Source organism: Heterobasidion irregulare, assembly GCF_000320585.1.
Source record: "Heterobasidion irregulare TC 32-1 unplaced genomic scaffold scaffold_04, whole genome shotgun sequence".
Classification (NCBI taxonomy): Eukaryota; Fungi; Basidiomycota; class Agaricomycetes; order Russulales; family Bondarzewiaceae; genus Heterobasidion; species Heterobasidion irregulare.
In genome coordinates this window covers 1,047,957-1,065,055 of record NW_009258200.1, presented here as the reverse complement: position 1 = coordinate 1,065,055, position 17,099 = coordinate 1,047,957, and the positions used below count along the sequence as shown (strand labels likewise).

General features: G+C 50.1%; 11 protein-coding genes across 11 annotated transcripts; 4 read left to right on the top strand and 7 right to left on the bottom strand.

Moving 5' to 3' along the window:
* The first annotated feature begins 381 nt into the window (after positions 1–381).
* On the top strand, positions 382–2,707 carry HETIRDRAFT_382802 (uncharacterized protein). The gene is made up of 5 exons (XM_009546799.1): positions 382–626; positions 692–1,554; positions 1,620–1,908; positions 1,969–2,304; positions 2,363–2,707. The coding sequence occupies exons 2-5, from the start codon at positions 1,172–1,174 to the stop codon at positions 2,405–2,407; spliced, it is 1,053 nt and encodes a 350-aa protein (XP_009545094.1). The 5' UTR covers positions 382–626; positions 692–1,171; the 3' UTR covers positions 2,408–2,707.
* On the bottom strand, positions 889–1,084 carry HETIRDRAFT_408876 (uncharacterized protein; the record flags this gene model as incomplete). Its single annotated transcript, XM_009546800.1, has 2 exons — positions 889–973; positions 1,002–1,084. The coding sequence occupies 2 exons, from the start codon at positions 1,082–1,084 to the stop codon at positions 889–891; spliced, it is 168 nt and encodes a 55-aa protein (XP_009545095.1).
* A 530-nt stretch (positions 2,708–3,237) lies between the features above and the next one.
* On the bottom strand, positions 3,238–3,589 carry HETIRDRAFT_439474 (uncharacterized protein). Its single transcript, XM_009546798.1, has one exon. The coding sequence runs from the start codon at positions 3,434–3,436 to the stop codon at positions 3,242–3,244; it is 195 nt and encodes a 64-aa protein (XP_009545093.1). The 5' UTR covers positions 3,437–3,589; the 3' UTR covers positions 3,238–3,241.
* On the bottom strand, positions 3,561–4,665 carry HETIRDRAFT_450525 (uncharacterized protein; the record flags this gene model as incomplete). The annotated part of the gene is made up of 9 exons (XM_009546797.1): positions 3,561–3,662; positions 3,721–3,806; positions 3,862–3,962; positions 4,016–4,050; positions 4,105–4,137; positions 4,189–4,219; positions 4,274–4,361; positions 4,426–4,552; positions 4,612–4,665. The coding sequence occupies 9 exons, from the start codon at positions 4,663–4,665 to the stop codon at positions 3,561–3,563; spliced, it is 657 nt and encodes a 218-aa protein (XP_009545092.1).
* Positions 4,666–6,208: 1,543 nt separating this feature from the next.
* On the top strand, positions 6,209–7,438 carry HETIRDRAFT_439473 (uncharacterized protein). The gene has a single exon (XM_009546796.1). The coding sequence runs from the start codon at positions 6,235–6,237 to the stop codon at positions 6,997–6,999; it is 765 nt and encodes a 254-aa protein (XP_009545091.1). The 5' UTR covers positions 6,209–6,234; the 3' UTR covers positions 7,000–7,438.
* Positions 7,439–7,887: 449 nt separating this feature from the next.
* Positions 7,888–9,810, top strand: HETIRDRAFT_106953 (uncharacterized protein; the record flags this gene model as incomplete). The annotated part of the gene is made up of 3 exons (XM_009546795.1): positions 7,888–8,058; positions 8,111–8,184; positions 8,262–9,810. 3 exons carry the CDS (start codon positions 7,888–7,890, stop codon positions 9,808–9,810), a joined length of 1,794 nt encoding a protein of 597 aa, XP_009545090.1.
* A 347-nt stretch (positions 9,811–10,157) lies between these two features.
* Positions 10,158–10,817, top strand: HETIRDRAFT_316683 (uncharacterized protein; the record flags this gene model as incomplete). Its single annotated transcript, XM_009546794.1, has 2 exons — positions 10,158–10,470; positions 10,555–10,817. The coding sequence occupies 2 exons, from the start codon at positions 10,158–10,160 to the stop codon at positions 10,815–10,817; spliced, it is 576 nt and encodes a 191-aa protein (XP_009545089.1).
* A 1,468-nt stretch (positions 10,818–12,285) lies between these two features.
* Positions 12,286–13,836, bottom strand: HETIRDRAFT_458479 (uncharacterized protein; the record flags this gene model as incomplete). Its single annotated transcript, XM_009546793.1, has 4 exons — positions 12,286–12,644; positions 12,703–13,042; positions 13,104–13,392; positions 13,454–13,836. 3 exons carry the CDS (start codon positions 13,834–13,836, stop codon positions 12,704–12,706), a joined length of 1,011 nt encoding a protein of 336 aa, XP_009545088.1. The 3' UTR covers positions 12,286–12,644; position 12,703.
* Positions 13,837–14,184: 348 nt separating this feature from the next.
* On the bottom strand, positions 14,185–14,367 carry HETIRDRAFT_163186 (uncharacterized protein; the record flags this gene model as incomplete). The annotated part of the gene is made up of 1 exon (XM_009546792.1): positions 14,185–14,367. The coding sequence occupies one exon, from the start codon at positions 14,365–14,367 to the stop codon at positions 14,185–14,187; it is 183 nt and encodes a 60-aa protein (XP_009545087.1).
* Positions 14,368–14,453: 86 nt separating this feature from the next.
* HETIRDRAFT_163185 (uncharacterized protein) lies at positions 14,454–14,758 on the bottom strand (the record flags this gene model as incomplete). Its single annotated transcript, XM_009546791.1, has 2 exons — positions 14,454–14,630; positions 14,687–14,758. The coding sequence occupies 2 exons, from the start codon at positions 14,756–14,758 to the stop codon at positions 14,454–14,456; spliced, it is 249 nt and encodes an 82-aa protein (XP_009545086.1).
* Positions 14,759–15,530: 772 nt separating this feature from the next.
* On the bottom strand, positions 15,531–16,942 carry HETIRDRAFT_54691 (uncharacterized protein; the record flags this gene model as incomplete). The annotated part of the gene is made up of 9 exons (XM_009546356.1): positions 15,531–15,658; positions 15,727–15,901; positions 15,961–16,076; positions 16,128–16,153; positions 16,215–16,265; positions 16,330–16,386; positions 16,444–16,529; positions 16,596–16,745; positions 16,814–16,942. 9 exons carry the CDS (start codon positions 16,940–16,942, stop codon positions 15,531–15,533), a joined length of 918 nt encoding a protein of 305 aa, XP_009544651.1.
* Positions 16,943–17,099: the final 157 nt, after the last annotated feature.

The window sequence follows — 17,099 nt, the reverse complement described above, 5'->3', positions numbered from 1 at the left end:
CGTCACCACCAAGAAGTTGATGGCTAACGCTTTCCCGAATAGGCAGCCGCCTAAGAACGTGAACGGAGATTTGTCAATCTCCCTTCCAACCACGCTCAGATTCACATATCTTCGTCTCCTTGCTCCAAGCCCGACTGTTCGGAAATCGGCCAGAAACACAGGGGCACGTCCGCCATCATTGTCCAGGTTTGACACCTCGACTTGATGTTGCTCGTCTCCTTAGCGGACAAAATGGCGATTGTAGGAACGAGACATTTCGTGCAAGAATCTATCAGAAGAAAAACGCGAGACCCCATCACTTTTACCAGGTTCCGATCTTCTGCGACTCCTTCTGGCTCAACAAAGGACAGGAAACGTCAAAACAGTGCGAGAAGCCTGCTCCTGAAATGCATATCAGTCTCGTCTGCGACCAATTTTGCCTGTGTCTTCTCTATTCCGCAACGCGCTTCTCTCGCATGCTTCTCATTTTGAGCAATGAAGGAGGGCCCAGGGTTGAAATATGGCTTTTGACTCCGTTGGTCTGAAACGAATCCCAAGATCTCGTGTGATTATTACGAGAAGCGGCAAGCCTAACTCAGGACGAAGCCGCTGGTAGTCAAGCTGCTCCCGCCTATCCCACCCAAGGTGCTCGTCCATGGCAGGGCTTTCTCGCTTTTGTGACCTGTGAGCCTGACAGTCTTGTGGGTTGCAGATACTGGAACCTCCCCGCGCTAGTCGAGGACACAGCTCCCTCATCGTTTCACGGAAGCAAAACAGGGGAAATAACAATTGATGCTCTCAATTGTTTGGGGCCCTTCCGTGCTTTTCGCGGCATCGTCAGGGGAGGTTCGCCGTCTTCTGCCGTCTACCCAGATCTGAAAGCATGGATAGCCTCCACGTTCACGGAGTCTACTTACCGAATTTGGAGCGACCCTCAGATCTGCTCTTCTCCCTTGGGAGATCAAGTCCACTCGGGAGCATCGGTCTACGCATACTCAGATTTTCCTCAAGATTCTGCACACCGCTTAATCTTACCAATGCCAGCTCGACGTGAAATCCGAGGGGTTGCACTTGGCCGTTTGCTTTGAATTGGCGATGAGGACATTTAAAGGCTGCCCGCAAATAAGCTCCAGAGTCCATCCTCATCTTCCTTTCCTTTCCCTTTCCTACTCTTTCAACTTATTCTCAGACAATGTCTTTTATCAAGTCCGACTCTTTCGTTCTTCCCGACTTCATCTCATACTGCCGGTATCCCGTCCGTACCAACCCTCGTGGACGGGAAGTCGCCGCAGCCTCCGAGTCCTGGCTCCTCGCAGGTGCCCACTTGACTACGAAGAAGCGCCGGGCATTTCTTGGTCTCCAGGCCGGGAGCCTCGCGGGCATGTGCTATCCTGACGCGGACGAGGAGCATCTGCGCGTATGTGCAGATTACATGAACTACTTGTTCAAGCTGGACGACTGGTCGGACGAGTTCGATGCCAAAGATATCGATAGCATGAGGGACTGCGTCATGAGCGCGTTGAGAGACCCATTCGGATTCGAGACGGACAAAGCAGTAGGAAAGTTGGCGAAATGGTAAGTCTGTTGCTTATATTAACCTGGATGGATACCGTCTGATGGTGGGTTTGATGATGACATAGTTTCTTTGGGCGCTTCGTGCAAGACGGAGGTCCCAACTGCACTCAGCGATTCATCGACACGATGGTGCTCTTCTTCCGCGCAGTGACTCAACAAGCTCTTGATCGTGAACATGACGATATCCCAGACCTGGAGTCATATATCGCCCTTCGACGGGATACAAGCGGGTGCAAGCCTTGCTTTGCTCTCATTGAATATGCCGCTGGCATCGACCTCCCCGATATGGTCATGAACCATCCATACATAGGTATTCTTGAGGATGCGACGAACGATCTTGTGACGTGGACGAACGTGAGGTCTTGTCGTTCGCCTTTGTTAAGCTGTTGTTCAAATCTCTACCTGGTGATCTAGGACATCTTCTCGTACAACGTCGAACAAGCCCGAGGCGACACTCATAACATGATCGTCGTCATCATGAACCAGCAAGGTCTCACATTGCAGGAAGCGATTGACAGCGTCGGCGACCTTTGCAAAGACACCATCGATGCTTTCGAGTTTGTTCGCCGCTCACTTCCGTCTTGGGGTCCCGACCTCGATCGCCAGGTTCAGTTGTACATTGATGGTCTCCAGAACTGGATCATCGGCTCTTTACACTGGAGCTTTGAGACGAAGCGATATTTCGGGGACCAAGGGCAGGAAATCAAGAATCAGCTCGTTGTGAAGCTCCTTCCCAAGAAGAACATTGAGGCATGTTACCTTGATCTTCCTGTGATTTTGATGCTCACCGTCCACTTCTCGCTTCAAGGTCTCTGTGTCCCCTGCTCCAGCTGTTTTCTCATCAAAACACTAGTAGTGCTTATAATCTAAGCTGTTTTGCCTAACCTTATTCTCATCTGGACTTCGAACTAATCCTCTCGTTACGCTATTTAACTCTTACATATAAAATTTATCATCTATGTATAGATTTTCCTAGATATTCTTCTTTTTTATAGATGGCCTTCTCAACACTCGCTACGTTATTTCGCAGATCACTCGCACTCTTTTGGTCCTTTACTCTCCCGTTTCTCTGTAGCCCTCTCTTGACTGCATTGCTGCTCGCGCCGTGTCGCGTCTCAATCGCGTCAATAATATACTCAGTTTGAGTTTTCCCCTTGATAGTGCGCTCACGTTGCATGTATGATTAAAATGCACGCCGACAGATACAGTATTGATCACGGAAAACATTTCACATTATAATTCGGCCAGCGTTTCCAGTGAATGTGGCGGCCGGTTCTTTGATGTCATCAATATCGTATGCACGGCGGCTCCATATAGGACCCCCGAAAATAGGGGGGGAGGTCCGGATCTTTTAGCAGTAATATGGATGATGAGTCCGAACTTTTGTATCGGTCTTGTGGTGCAATGGAATGACCAGTTTGATTTGGACACAAGAGTATGCAAGATACGAGGTTCGAGCCACATAGACTTATTTGTCAGCTCAGTGTTACTATTCCAATATTAGTATTATCTGGCACCGGTCCGGTATCATTTCATTTGCTCGACACAATCCGACACTAGCTCTGACATGGCACTGGATCCTCAACTTGATATTCCTCCGGATTATACAAAAATTCTCCCTCATCGACAACTATCGATCACCGAGCTCACAGACACTCTCACATATGCTCTCTTGTATATCATCAGTTCAAAAATGACATTCTAATGTAGATTCTAAAAAAATTGTGTCTTTAAAGGCCTGATCTATGTTGTCCGACGAAAAATTGGCTCTTTTGAGGCCTGATCCCAGCGATCCGAACATTTTGGACATCCGGGATGCCTGATGCCTCCGTCCGGCAAAATTATGGATATTGGCCCAAAAACCAGAGGCAAATCCGAACATTTTGAGCGAAATTCGGCTCACTTGTCCGAACTTTTTTCAGGATTTACCAAAAATGTGACTCAGGCATACCCCCCTATTTTCAGGGGCCCTCTCCATATTCATACATGCGCACTGCTCGCCCACGTCATGGTTTACCAAATCTTTCGATCAGGTACTCCCGCGCGCGCTTCTGCTCCTGTCCACCTACACCTTCGAGATCTTCGGCAGTCTGATCTTCTGTATTCGTCTGTGACAAATGGGCCTTCAATAAAAACCTTAAACACAAGTAGATAGATGGGGTATACCCGGGTTCGGTCTGCACCTGCTTCGATCAGGAGTGCTGCGCTTTCAGCATGTGCCGACTCCATCGCAAGATGTAATGGTGTGTTCCCTTTCAAAAAGCGATTTAGTGGCCATGAAATGGTAAAGTAGATGCTGGATCTTACCAAGGCGGTCTCCAGTATTGAGTCGAGTTTTGGGTGCTCCCTCGGGTGGGTGTAGCAACAAGTTTACAAATCCAGTGGAGCCCGTAGTTGCTGCGCGATGCCTAAAAGCGATATTCTCGAACTGGTTGGTGTTTGTCCTTGGAAACAGACTTACAAAGGGTGTTGGTTGGCTTTATCACGGGCGTTGATCTGCCGGTGTTCAGTACGATCACAGGAGTAGAATACAAGGACGGCATGGCTTACATCTGCACCTCTGGATATCAAGAAGCGTCCGATCTGTCGCATCATCCATGAAAGATTATGAGCTCAACAGGACGAGGAACTCACGTCAACACGCGACTTTGATGCAGCGTAGTGCCTTGAGGTGTGAAAGACGTGAGAATTGACATGTTGGAAGGTGAAAAAAGCCTACAGGGGTGTGAGGCCCTTGTCGGTGCGTTGATTGACATCAGCACCTGCGCCGATGAGCTCTTTGGCTACCTCTTCATTACCTGCACTCACTGATCGTGGAGAAACGCTCTCAGTCGAACTTACAAGATTAGAAATAAATATATTCATTGTCACCTGCAATGTGGAGGGCACTCCAGCCACTCCCGTCCATCTTGTTAATGTCAGCCTTCTGATCAATGAGATAGCGAGTGATCTCCAATGACCCTGAGGAGGCCGCCCAGTGCAAAGGCGTCCGTCCATCCTGTCCAAGAAGATTCAGCAAGCCGGGGGCAAGAAAGGGATCATATTTTATGAATTGACCACGTCTTCAGCATTCAATAGTTTAGGATCCGCAGAGAGGAGAGATCGTAACATCGCAGGCTGGTCTGGCAATAACAGCACATTCAGCACTGGGCGGGACCATCAAGAGCGAGACGAGTACGAACTTCTCTGAGCAGCACTATGTACAGACACTGTTGACATTTTTCAAAAATTCTCTGGCTAAATGTGCACAGGGCAGTGTTGTATGGAAAGACGTCGTGTTTGATGTACGCGCAGGTATACGCGTCGCCGACTCCATCTGAGTTACCGTCCGCGACATATGCCACGCGCTGACGCACAATCTCCGCTTGAAGTCAACTATTCTGAGCGACCAAGTGGCGCTGAATTTTGCGTTTTCCTTGGAACGTTACAGCTCGTTACATGCTGGTACCATTCTGACATATGTATCTCTCAACTACGCAAAACGAGCCCTCTCTGGAGTCCTACCGCGTACCGGCTCGCTTCCAAAAATCTCCCCTGAATAGTGTGACGGACACCTGTCGACGTGCCGAGATGTGACACCTCGCGATACGCGCACTGTAGCTCAGGCTAGTAACTGTAATTCTGTATTAAACTGCTGGTTGACCGCGTTACAACCACGTTCCTTTTTTCATTGTCTTCCCAACCATCCGTCCCCAGCAGGGGGAGTGCCTCTCACTTTCATCTCTACCGCCACTGACCGACATCCTCACCTCGAGTTGGCGACCGGTGATGCAGAGCACTGATGATTTGATGTCTCGCCCGCGCATCTTGCGACGAGAATGGAAGCAACGCAAACCAGTCAGTCCCGGTTTCAGGTCCATTCACATCGTCGTCACTGACTTCGCGCATCCCTTCATCCATGTTGGCACGTCTAGCACCTCTCTCAATCCACTTCCTTGCCCATCTTGACACTTGTTCCTTTTAATCGCCCATTATTTACTTGTCGGGCCTGCGGATTCTCTAATCACTTCATCCCAGTGTGTCTCTGGTGTGCATGGAGCTCGACCGAGGCTGTGAAAACCTTCGAAGAGTCAACGCCCAAACCTAGGAGGCTGAGCGCACCATCTCGCGTCGTTTGGAGATCGATTGGGGATTCTTGTGATGGGGTGCGTAAACTTGACTTCAAGAGGGCGATCGCCCTGCCGAAATCGTCAAATGATCTTGTGATGGATGTGGATGTGGTGTCGGCTGATTCCCCGCGGGAGATTGTGTCGGGGAACAAAGACCAACAAGTGTCAGTCGATGGTACTGTGCCCGGATCTCAGGTATATCCAGACGTCGTAAGCAGGCCCTTGTCCATGGATATGACTCTCAACTCAAGCAGTAATGATGCCGTGCCGACAATTCCGGTAAAGCCAATATATCTCATTTCATGTTATTACATTGTTCATTTATTTCTTCTGGTACTCCCCGTTGCAGGCTTTCAGTCCCATGGTCGTCGCAGACGGCGGTTCTCCGGATGTAGCGGACAGCGTCAAGGCTAAGGACACTCGTCACATTCGGAGCAGACGCGGGCTCCCTTCTCTTATTCTGTTGCCGCCACTTGCTGCCAATTCCAGTGATCTCGAGCGGGATGGCGCTATTGGATCTCTCCTCAGCGACTCAGAAATGGATATAAGGCCTATTGCACAACATCGATGCATGTCCGCAGCACTCGCCCCTTGTTCCTTCACGATGGACGATCCCTCTAACGATGTTGACCATCGTCGGGAACCAAGTCTGGTTGCTCCTGACTTTCACGACATCGATAACAAACTTGTCGTTTTCCCGCAATCCATGATGTCGACATCTCATTCCCTTCCACCGCTGTTGGAGACTCACCGAACTCTTCGCCGGAAGCAGGGAATGACGGTGATCAGAAAAAAGTCTTCTCGTTTGTTGCGGAATTGTGCGTCGATTTCCGCCCTTCAAAGGCCGGAAAGTTCTCGCGACGAAGCAGGGAAAAGAGCATCTATCGCTTTTTCCTCCGCGTCCGACCCACGGGTTCATTCCGATGTCCGCCTCGGTCACCCTAGTCGACCGTACTACACAGCAATTCGAAAGAATATGTCACCAGCGAACCCCTACTTGCCCGCGTCTACTCCCTTGCCCACAGGACGATCATCATTTACTCTCTCCAACCGACCTGTGTCCAATCTCAGCCCCGCGGACATCGCTCATACTCATCCAGACCCTCCCGTCACGCTCCCACGAGGCAGCATGTCCGTCTCGTCTCCGTTCGAAGGAGGGTTTTCGTTGAGCGGAGAAGTGGAGCTCCATATGGCACTTGCCAGGGTACGATCCCGCGACTCTCCGAGAGAGCCTCAGGAGTTTAGGTTCTCTGAAACGAGGCGGGATGTCACCGTTAAAGGAACGGTGAAGAAGCTTGGCAAAGGCCTTAAGAAACTGGTTCTGGGCAGGAGCTGATGTGGCGTTGGATCTGGAGAGTGCGTTCTTTGTTCGGATGACGCTGATGAGTTCGGGATCCCCCCGTTTGATTGCCTCGGTGATGACACTTTAACGCACTGATGATCGATGAACAATATGATGATATCCTATACTTCTTTTCTATTATGCTCGTACCAGACCATACCCATCCTATGCCTTCATCTGCTTTCCGCCTATGATGACCACACCTATAATCCCACCTGTTGATATCTAAAGACTTTAATCATTTCCAAGTAAATCCTCGCCGAGCTGATGATGATGACTGAAACACATTACGGACTTTACCAGTGCATCATCAGACAATTGTGGGTTTCGTTGATCGACACGAAATCATGACACCAATTACGAGCTGGATTGTGAGGTTGTGCTGGCGGGTTTGGGGCTGTTTTGGTTTTTAACATGATTGCTAATAAGCGCCTGACGAAGGTAAAGTAAGTGGCTGTAGGTGGCTGTCGGCAGCTGTAGGGTGACGACGGCGAACCACCTCGAACCACACGCACTTGAAATTCGCCGGACTTGCTCGTTCTGTCCTACCAACTGGGCGACCGAGACTGTTCTCGCCCGTCAAATTGCGCTGTGAACCATCTCTATAAGCTCCCATGGCCTGCATTGGAGTGTCTGCTCTCCGTCAATATTGAACAACACTCGACAACTATCGACACTCCCTTCTCTTCCTTCTATTTATTTCATTTTATCTCTGGGTTTCTATCTGGCTAGCTTTTCGACAGCATCGGTATCTCCATCATCCTTCAAGTGCCCATTTCTTGTACCGGTGTCCGCCCAACCTTGACTCAAATCGCGCACGGCCTCGTTCGTTAACACTACCAAATTTCCTCATTCACTGCAAGCAACATATGTGGAAACGTGATGATCGGGAGAAAAATAATCACAATCCAGGAGGAGGATTTCGAAGGCGACGCTGGTGGTTCGACTTTGAGCGCGAGTGGAGCTGGTTTGACAGCGCCGAGAATCAGAAAACCCAACTTGCGGATCTTGACCAAGGGTAATGCGGATCCGCCATGCCCTTCCGCTTTCAAAGTGCGTCTACTATTTGTCCAGTGCAGGTTCCTCGTGCTGACCTCGGCTTCAGGAACGAATGAACTATGTGGAGACACCGCAGAGAAGCGCCAACCAATATCGTCCATCGTCATTGACCACCCTGTTGTACGTCGTCCGTGTGATTTGCCTCCATATTACCGGGCGTGTTGTGCGACGAAGATTCTGAATCTTTTTCTCTCTAGCACCCCCGATACAAGTCATACTTTTGGCCGTCCTAACCCCACTTCCTGTGCACCTCCTTCCCCCGCCGAAATGGCCAAGAACATTACTCGTCGGCTAGACCGATATTCCAGGGATGAGGCGGCGCTCACAACTGCATTCCAGCATTACCATGCCAGCTCTCTGTCGTCTCCGAATGAAACTAAGATCGTGATATTGGAACAAGCAACGGCGTTGCTGAGTGCTCGGGCAGAAGAGGCAAAGAAGCGTGTTGCAGAGTTGAGGTTAAGGTTGGCAGAGAATTCTGTAACTGACGAGAGGGAGATCAGGACGTTGCAGAAAGAGCGTTGGATGGAGGAGAAACGGGCTGGGAAGGTAGAAGAAGAGCGCAAGGTTGTGGGTATACACGCAGATGCGCTATTATCGTCAGGGGACAAAGAGAACAAGTATTCCAGGGATACCAGCGCGTCAACGTCCAGTGTAGAAGAGTGGCGGAAGCAGGTCAACCTTGCCCGATTTTTCGAACGGTCGCCAACACAGACAACGATTCTGTGTCACAAGCACTCGAGTTCGGAACGGCTTAAAGCCTCTCCTCGCATCATGTCTCCCAAGGATCTCGAAACACCGCTTCTTCGTCCTTGGCCGTTCACAGATACTCTCAAACAGCCCATGTTCTTCGATGACTCGTTTGCTCCTTCACGGCAACGGAATACGAAGCTGCAGCCAAAGAAGTTAGGGATGCTGCTGCATGCATCCCCCCTGCGGACTGTAGCGGAAGATACGTCCTACGAGCTGGAATGGAATCACTCAGCGCCTCCAACCGCCACCGACTCTGTATTCCCGTTCAACGCCCCTTCACAGACCACTGCCTCATCTGCCGCGAGCGAGTGTCCTACACTACATGACGATGACCACCATCTGTCTTTCTTGAACTCCGAAACCCAGGGATTTGCTACCATATACTACACACGTCCTCTCTCGCTGTCCAAGGAGGAGATACTAGCAACCAATCACTCCCCTGGAATCACAATGCCCGACTACGTCGAACACCTGTTAGATAGATTCGAACAGATCCAGGACAATTTCTCACTTACCATCATGACGCCTCGTTCAAAGGCATCTTTCCGGTCGCGTCCCTCGTTCGTGTTGGTCTCACCTGTGCGGCCTTCAATTGAAAGTAGGGGCGCAGCATCCAATGCAGAGGACCGTACTCCCACCAGATCCGAGACCCCTGCGTCTACCGCGAGCCAGCGGTCGATCTTTCGGAGGAGCCTCAAGCTGCCCAAGAAACTGAAGAAACCCAAACCTCACGTGCATTCTCAGAGCCAGTCATATGCGACCTCCTCTGCGGTGCTCCAAGCCATACGAGAAGACAACGCGTGGACTGAAAGCGACGAAGCTGCATTAGGTCGGCCGCTCAAGTCGTTTTTCAGACATCGCTCGCACATGAGTGAAGGCGCGGCACTCAATCCTGCAGCTGGTACGAGTACAGATACCCTATCTACCTCGCGCATGACTAGTATAGCTGCGAGGGCGCGCCAGCGCATGTCGATCTTCTCTGGGTCTAGGTAGCATCTCCTCTTTTTTTGGTAGTATATAGAACTCGTATATTTGCCGGACATTGTCTTGATCGTCTACAACTCTCTTTCTTTTCTTGATCTGTACGATGCGCATGCTAGATTTCTTCCGCATTGAGTGGGTTTCTTGTACTTTCATCATCCTTGAGAACCTTATACTTCCTGTCCCTACCTCGCATAGGTTCCGTCTTGTGGTAAATCACGAGATTTGGTCTATTCAAACTTCCGACGCCACACCTCCAAAGCCGAATTCGGCAATTGTCGTTGTCTAAATTTAGACCCACAGTTTCCCCCGTGTTCTGCGGCTTGCCTTGATCTACTAATTGTGTTGTATTCCATTCCATGTCGCCGAAAGAGCCTACACGAGCACAACTATCCTCCCGTCTTTCTTACAGTCAGAATACCCCCGCGTTTCTTCGCAAATTCTCAAATCGCGTGGCAGGCGTACCAGATGAGGACGAGGATGAGGACGATGAGTTTGAATACGATGGGTCAGGCAGACCTCCCATTCCGAAAAGGCCGGCTATTCCCGAGCGACCAAGCGACCAAGCTGGAAGTGCAGACGAAGACGATGGAGACGAACGGCCGCAGGTGGTAGTCTTGAAGGAGGGAAAGCATCTGAGCCAGAGGGAAGCCGAGAATGAGAGGCGGAAAGGTGTGTGCCGGTCACCGTATGTACTCATGCCCACAGAATCTAAAATGCAGCACTTGTGCCTGCGCCGCGGCTGGTCACCCGAAGCGAAAGGACTCTCTCCTCTTCCAGAGCCTTCAGGAGTTGTACCGGCGGAATCCCATAAAACTCTCAATGAAGCGCCCGTCAAGGCACGATCGAAGGACAGCCTTTCATTCTCCTCCAAGGCTGGAATGAAACCTTTGGCATCCGGGAAGAGGAAGGCTGTTGGTGATCCTGGCGAACACGGCAGCAAGGATGAGGGAAAAAGGACGAAAAAGAAAGCGAAGAAAGCTCCGCGCACTCTGCTGTCGTTCGCAGATGATGAATGACAGGTTCGGGCAGTGAGATTTTGATTTCTTCGCTCTGATTTTTTTTAAATCGCTGTTCAAAGGATCGGTCCGTAACCCCAGATCTACCGCCGGAAAACCCCCTTAATCCTGCATCGTGAACTGTGCCTTGTCCAACGACGTTACCCACGTCTCATGTCTCTTTTCTCAGGGTGATATTCCCTATTGGAGTGGTCGCGACGGAAACTGACCAATGGGCGCTCTCCTCGACGTTTAAATGTTGATGTTGAACGTTGCCGATGCAAGTGTTTCAACTAATCTGTCCTTAACGCATCGTTCTGATCAAAGACAACAATCAGTCTGAGAGGTCTGAAAATCTCATTTTTCAAAGGCAATAGGTGATGCATCCCTTCCATGTTTGAGTCTTCCCTTCAAACATTGTTTGGGTTCGCCTCGGTCTTCTCGGAAATCGCGGATCGGCCTGCTTTGCTTTGCCGGTGGCCATAGTTCACGGGACTTACTATTAGGCAACTCGCCGAATGAGGCTGCGTACTGGATGCATTGTGGCCTTTTCCTGTGATCGGTGTCACCCCTGTCATCTGTAGATGCGGGCCTGTGCTCATCATCATTGTTGACTCGCAAACGGAATGCATCTCCGCCCTCAAGCTCAAGCTCTCGCTGGTTTCTGTCAGGCATGGAAACGATGATGAGATCCGCGGTTTCGTATCTTCTCGACCCGAGCGAAGTATCACACGAATATGACTCCTAAGGCGCAAACAATTACTCATGCGAGTTTCAAAGCTCTTTCAAGCTCTTTCCCTCATGAGGCCAAGCTTGTTTTCGCTTTCATTATCAGAGATACACGGCGTCTGGAGAGCCGCCTTAGGTCATGCATTGGACGATAACCCCAAATCACAAATCCATCTGACCAACGGCGTGCAGCGGCGTGCATGGAACCAGATAGATTCCACAACCACGGCCTTGTGTACCATAGGTCTGCAAGGCTGTGCTATACTCTACTATACTTTGGTGGACACACATCTTGATGCCTGATTTCGAACCTGTGTTGTCACGAAGTGTGGTACATCACAGGCTATGCAAGTCTGAAGTTTGGTGAATCTATCGCATGGCTATACTGTTGACCTCGAAAAGTATGCGGACACCCATGACGCATGAGTGGTATCACACTCTTGGTCGCGTCTCGGTCTCATTTGCTTCCTTCTACTAGGAAACTCTTCCCAATTTCCGTCCCGGACTTGCAGATATGGATTTTTAAAACACGATGCCAGCGCAGAAGAACAATAAGCTTCCAAGAAAGAACTCACGCTTGGCAAGGGCCATCGAATCACGGCGTGTATGCAGACCACCGCAGTTGCAAGCCAAACACTGGTATTCACATGGATTGTACCACAAGGTTTTAGAGTGCGACAGAGGCATCAGATTCAGGGTATACTTCGGAGCCACGCACGAGTGCCTATCAGGCAGATGCGGGTATCGCATCGCGAAGACAGAAAATTCAGTCTGAGCAACAAGGTGATTAAGTGACACAGGGGATCGGGAACCGAGGTTTTGATGAAAGGCTACAGGCGAGTGGAAGGAGAGGAAAACGGTACATAGAGCTGCCAACTAAAGAGGCGCGAATAGGTGATCGATTCTAGGATAGCTCGAGTGAAAGAAATATGTGCTAAACTAAAATGTCCTGATATGAAATGTATAAAGGTGAGTGAATTATGCGAAAGCGACCACAAATATATTGATGATCAACACCAGGTTGAAGTGTTCATCATTAGATTCGAACGAAGAGTTATAGAGGGAGCAGTAATGTATTGAAACGGGGCAACCTGAGCTGTGCGCGTGATGCATCAACATCTGTGGGCGGCTGTCTGTCAGTCGCGAGACAACTATGATAAAGCACGAAATGACTGACCTCAGTGCTCACTGATTCTCGGCGATATTTTCACGATCAGTTGGTTTTTGACCTCTTGACCCTTCTCGCCAAAGTACCGAGGGGTTGCGAAGCTCCAGTGAAGCGACCCTATGATCCAGTCCTGGAGACCGCTAACGTATTTTTGGACTTGGGCATCGATCTCAGGGCCCCAAGAAGGCAGGGAATGGCGGACTTGTTCGAAAGTGTCCATCGTGGACTTGCATAGGTCACCAACGAAATCGATTGCTTCCTGGAGCGAGAGCTCTTGCTCGTTCATGACAACGATGACAAGGTTGTGTATATCGCCCCGTGACGCCTCGACATCATATGAGAACACGTCCTGATAGGAAAAGAACGCTGAATATCTATACGAGAGAGCTCGAAGAGTCAAAGTCACTCACGTTCGTCCACGCAACGATATCATTGGTCGCGTCTTCAAGAGTCCGAATGGAGGGGTGATTTATGACAGCATCTGGCAAGTCGATCCCGGCCGCGTACTCGATGAGAGCAAAGCATGACTTGCAACCCCCCGTATCGCGTCTGAGCGAAATATAGGATTCCAGATCTGCTATGTGGTGTTGGGATCGATCCTGTGCCTCCCTGGTTACCGCACTGAAGAAGAGCACCATCCCCTCGATGAATCGCTCTCTGCAACCAGGTCCTCCGTCCTCTATGAACCGACCAAAGAAACTATCATATCGCGGAATGGCAGTCAGTTTACATTTGCAGTTAAGATATAAGATGGACAAACCTCTTGGCAAGCTTCCCCACTCCTTTATCTGTTTGAAACCCCTTGGGATCCCTCAAAGCACCCAACACACAGTCTCGCATTCCTCCCACATCTTTGGCCGCGAATTCGTCAGTCCAGTCATCGAGTTTGAAAAGGTAATTGATGAAGTCGGCCACCACGCGCAGATGGTCGCTGTCAGCGTCGGGATAGCATACAGCTGCAAGACCGCTCGCGTTAAGATCCACGAATGCACGACGCTTCTTCTCGTTAAGATTGGCGGTAGCGAGCAGCCATGATTCCGATGCCTGGGTGACCTCGCGTTCGTAGGGGTTGCTTCGCAAGGGGTAGTGACAGTAAGAGATGAAATCGGGAAGGACAAAAGAATCAGAATCGACAGAAGACATAGTGGACAAGGAGCGAATAAGCGGCAGTGGAGCGCGAGACGAGTGTCGAAAGGATGAAAAATTGCTCGGTCTGTCGGGGCGGGCAACGCGACCTTTATAGTTCCGTTGCCGATCGCATTCCACCGCATGTCACGACGCCGGACAAAGCGTACAGGTAAAGAGAGATCGAAATAGAACCCGGCTAATTCCCAGCGCACCTCATATCCCCTTATGGGTTTTGTAATATGTTTCAGAAACAACATCCCGTTCATTGAACGAGACAGGATGGCTGGACGATAACGATACAAAGCGATATTGTCTCAAAAAAGGGGCATTGTTATTTGGGAGTTTTATTCAAATAGAGAGAATCTATATAGAATACGTGAGCCGGCGCAAGTGCGAGGATAATGAGGATGGGACGCTGCGGACTGCTTTGGCGGACTGAGGCCTACTGGGGCGTGTGAGAATGATGCTGCTTGCTGACCCGGAGAGATGATCTACAATCTGTCCCGATGTCGCAGTTAAATCGTTTAAACGCACTTCTGGCGACATCTTTTTTGACAATCGTGGGTCTGAGGAATGCGATTTAGGCGCGATCCTGTCGCAGCTCCGAGCCTTGCACGGCTTGAGTGTTACAGTCACGTCAGTGAGAACATGAGACCCAATGGAAAGGCCGTGCGGGCGCCTGTTGGTCGCCGTAGCAGTTTGAGGCTAGTCCCAGTGCTCAACGCGAGCAGTGAGTACGAGCTGAAAGCGCCCACATCATAATGATGGGACCAATAGTGTACCTCATTGTCTGGGAATTTGTTCCAATGCTGGGCAAAACGTCAATCAGAGTTTGAACTGGCCGTTGCATTGTGGAACATCTCACCTCAGGACTACTGGAGACCGACATTGCATTGCCTGGTGGCGGATACATTCCATGGACCTGACTCTCCATCATGCATCAAGTCTCCAAACTTGGTAATGAGTCGCCGGGCCATCAATGCATCGGGCGGCGGTGGTCGACGGATCAGTTTGACAAATTGCAGTGGGGATACAGTGACAGCTGAACACCGTCAATAACCGTACGGGCCGAGTCTATCGCGTCTTGCTGGGGGAGCTACGTATGAAGCGAGTTGAAGCTTGTTTCAACCTGGACTTGCTTATCACTCTGGCGACCAGTGGCTGAGTCTCATTTCAAGCTCCGATTGCACTAGTCGTCCGACGAAACCATTGTCTCCGGGCAAAACACTTGCTGATTCCTATGTTCTCGGCTGGAGTCCATTCTAACAGCACCTTCGAGTTGAGATAACAGGCGATGTCGTCAGACGTACCCCATTGTGTTATTAATGCGGTGGCAGTATAAACTTCTATTAATTTATCACCTCATGCCGCTCGGAGATAATATCGAAAGCAATGCCATGGCTTAGGTTGATCAGCTCGCGGGAAAAAAACGACAGTGCACGGCCTAGCTTGCGACGCTGATTCTGTGCGCGAAAAAGTGGGAAGTCGTAGGCCTCTCGAGCTGGTCTCCAATGGCGAAAACGCCGGAGAACTCGTCAATTCGGATCGTCATTCTGTATGAAACTTACACCGACAATTGAACCATCGAACTCAAGCGATGGCTCGAGTTTTGTTTTGACGACGAGCCCAGTCGCAACCCGTCAAACAAAGCGTCTATTTCTTGTGGAACGCCTTGCCCCATTCTCAACGATTGTCATATATGAAGGTAATCAGAAAATAAACGGGATCATGACCTTTCTCCTTGGGTATTCCTTCCCGAAAACCTTCTTGTAGTTTTTATGCTTCTTGATGGCCCACAGAGTCATCTGACCACCACCTACGAAGAGGAATAGCCATGCTTCATAGGATCAAAGTACAATCAGCGTGCGGATTCAAAAAAGTTTTAAAAAAAGTGGAGCCACTTACCAACCCAGCTGCCAGACATAACGGCAATAGTCGCCCATGCAAGACACTCGAAGAAGTAGTTCGGGACAGAGACCAGTGAGAAACCGTATCCACGCGGTATAGCGAGTTTACGAGTGCCTTCCGGGCGGAGATTGCGCAAGATGAGGTGGACCTTGAAATTTGAGAGCTGGGCAAACTAAAAAAATCCTGTTCATTTAAGTGTTCATAGCAAGGAGCTGCCGATAGAACACAGACCAGCCAGACAATAGCGCACGTAAGAAGAAAGCGGGGATCATCCCGGATCGTGCCTCGGATATAGGGCGAATCAGCAGCGTATGTCGGGCTGTAGATGGCGAGTGCTAACGCGACACCTACATACAATAGTGAGAGAAGTGCGACAAATTAAGTGCCAATCTACCTACCGCTCAACAAATGGTAATGTGCCGAACTGCACGGGAGCGCTATTAGATTCACACAAAGTATGAGGCTAGTGATTGCGGGACACGGACTTCTTGATTATGTTGAAAGCAGGCATCGTCCCGTGTGAGAATCGATGCACGCTAGAGATGGCTGAGATTAGCTCCTGTCACACGAATTTGAGAGAGTTGACAAGGCCATGCGTACAAAATAGTCTCCAGCTCACGCTTCAAGAAGTGAGCCATCACCATCACACAGAGAGCCCTGCAGAGAAACAGCGTCACAAGGGAATTACCGGAAATTTGAAAAATCCCAACTGACTTTTGCAACAAACTGTGCTGAGTATATCTCCGATATATCGTGCTCGAGAGATAGTAGATGAGAGGATGAATGACTAGAGGGCCAGCCTTTCAACGTGGACGTGGATATCCTGTCAATGCCGCAAAATGGATAGCGCAGTGTGAATTACGTACATATTCAACCAAGAAAACGGTTCTCCAGCTGACCTGAGGCCCTAAATCTTTGACAGATACCTCAGCACCTTCAACGTCTTTCAAGAAAGCATCATCTCCGAGGGCGCTTCTCTCGCCTTTGATCGAGATTTTCTGGCGTGAATCGTAGAACTTGGCGCGATGCACGTCAAGTGGAGCTGGTCAGTTCCTAATCGTGATCCACGACGCGTCATGCATACCTTGGGATACTTGGACGAGATTGCCGTCTTCAAGTCTTGCACCGTGGATTCCTCGGGAAAGTTGAGAGTCAGCGGGAGCCCAGGGGCGAGAGGAATCCTTTTGGAGGCTGTGATCGTGATTTGAACCATTTTCCGGAGGTCGAAGATGCAGTGAAGCAACTGTTGGGGCTAAGGACACTGTCAGACGCAAGTGGGGTGGTGACATCGCGGTGACCCTGCGGTGACCTGCGGTGACCCGACGTGTCCGTCACAGAATGTCATAATTCGCTTCAAATTTGTCGCGGAT

What these genes read in the sequence shown, in the direction of transcription:
- HETIRDRAFT_439474 (XM_009546798.1), bottom strand. Translation starts at nt 3,436, where the DNA reads ATGTTCGGATTTGCCTCTGGTTTTTGGGCCAATATCCATAATTTTGCC.
- HETIRDRAFT_439473 (XM_009546796.1), top strand. Translation starts at nt 6,235, where the DNA reads ATGTCCGCAGCACTCGCCCCTTGTTCCTTCACGATGGACGATCCCTCT.
- HETIRDRAFT_382802 (XM_009546799.1), top strand. Translation starts at nt 1,172, where the DNA reads ATGTCTTTTATCAAGTCCGACTCTTTCGTTCTTCCCGACTTCATCTCA. An exon ending in ATCTTGTGACGTGGACGAAC is followed by an intron (nt 1,909 to 1,968) that starts GTGAGGTCTTGT and finishes CTGGTGATCTAG; the next exon opens with GACATCTTCTCGTACAACGT. An exon ending in TTCCCAAGAAGAACATTGAG is followed by an intron (nt 2,305 to 2,362) that starts GCATGTTACCTT and finishes TCTCGCTTCAAG; the next exon opens with GTCTCTGTGTCCCCTGCTCC.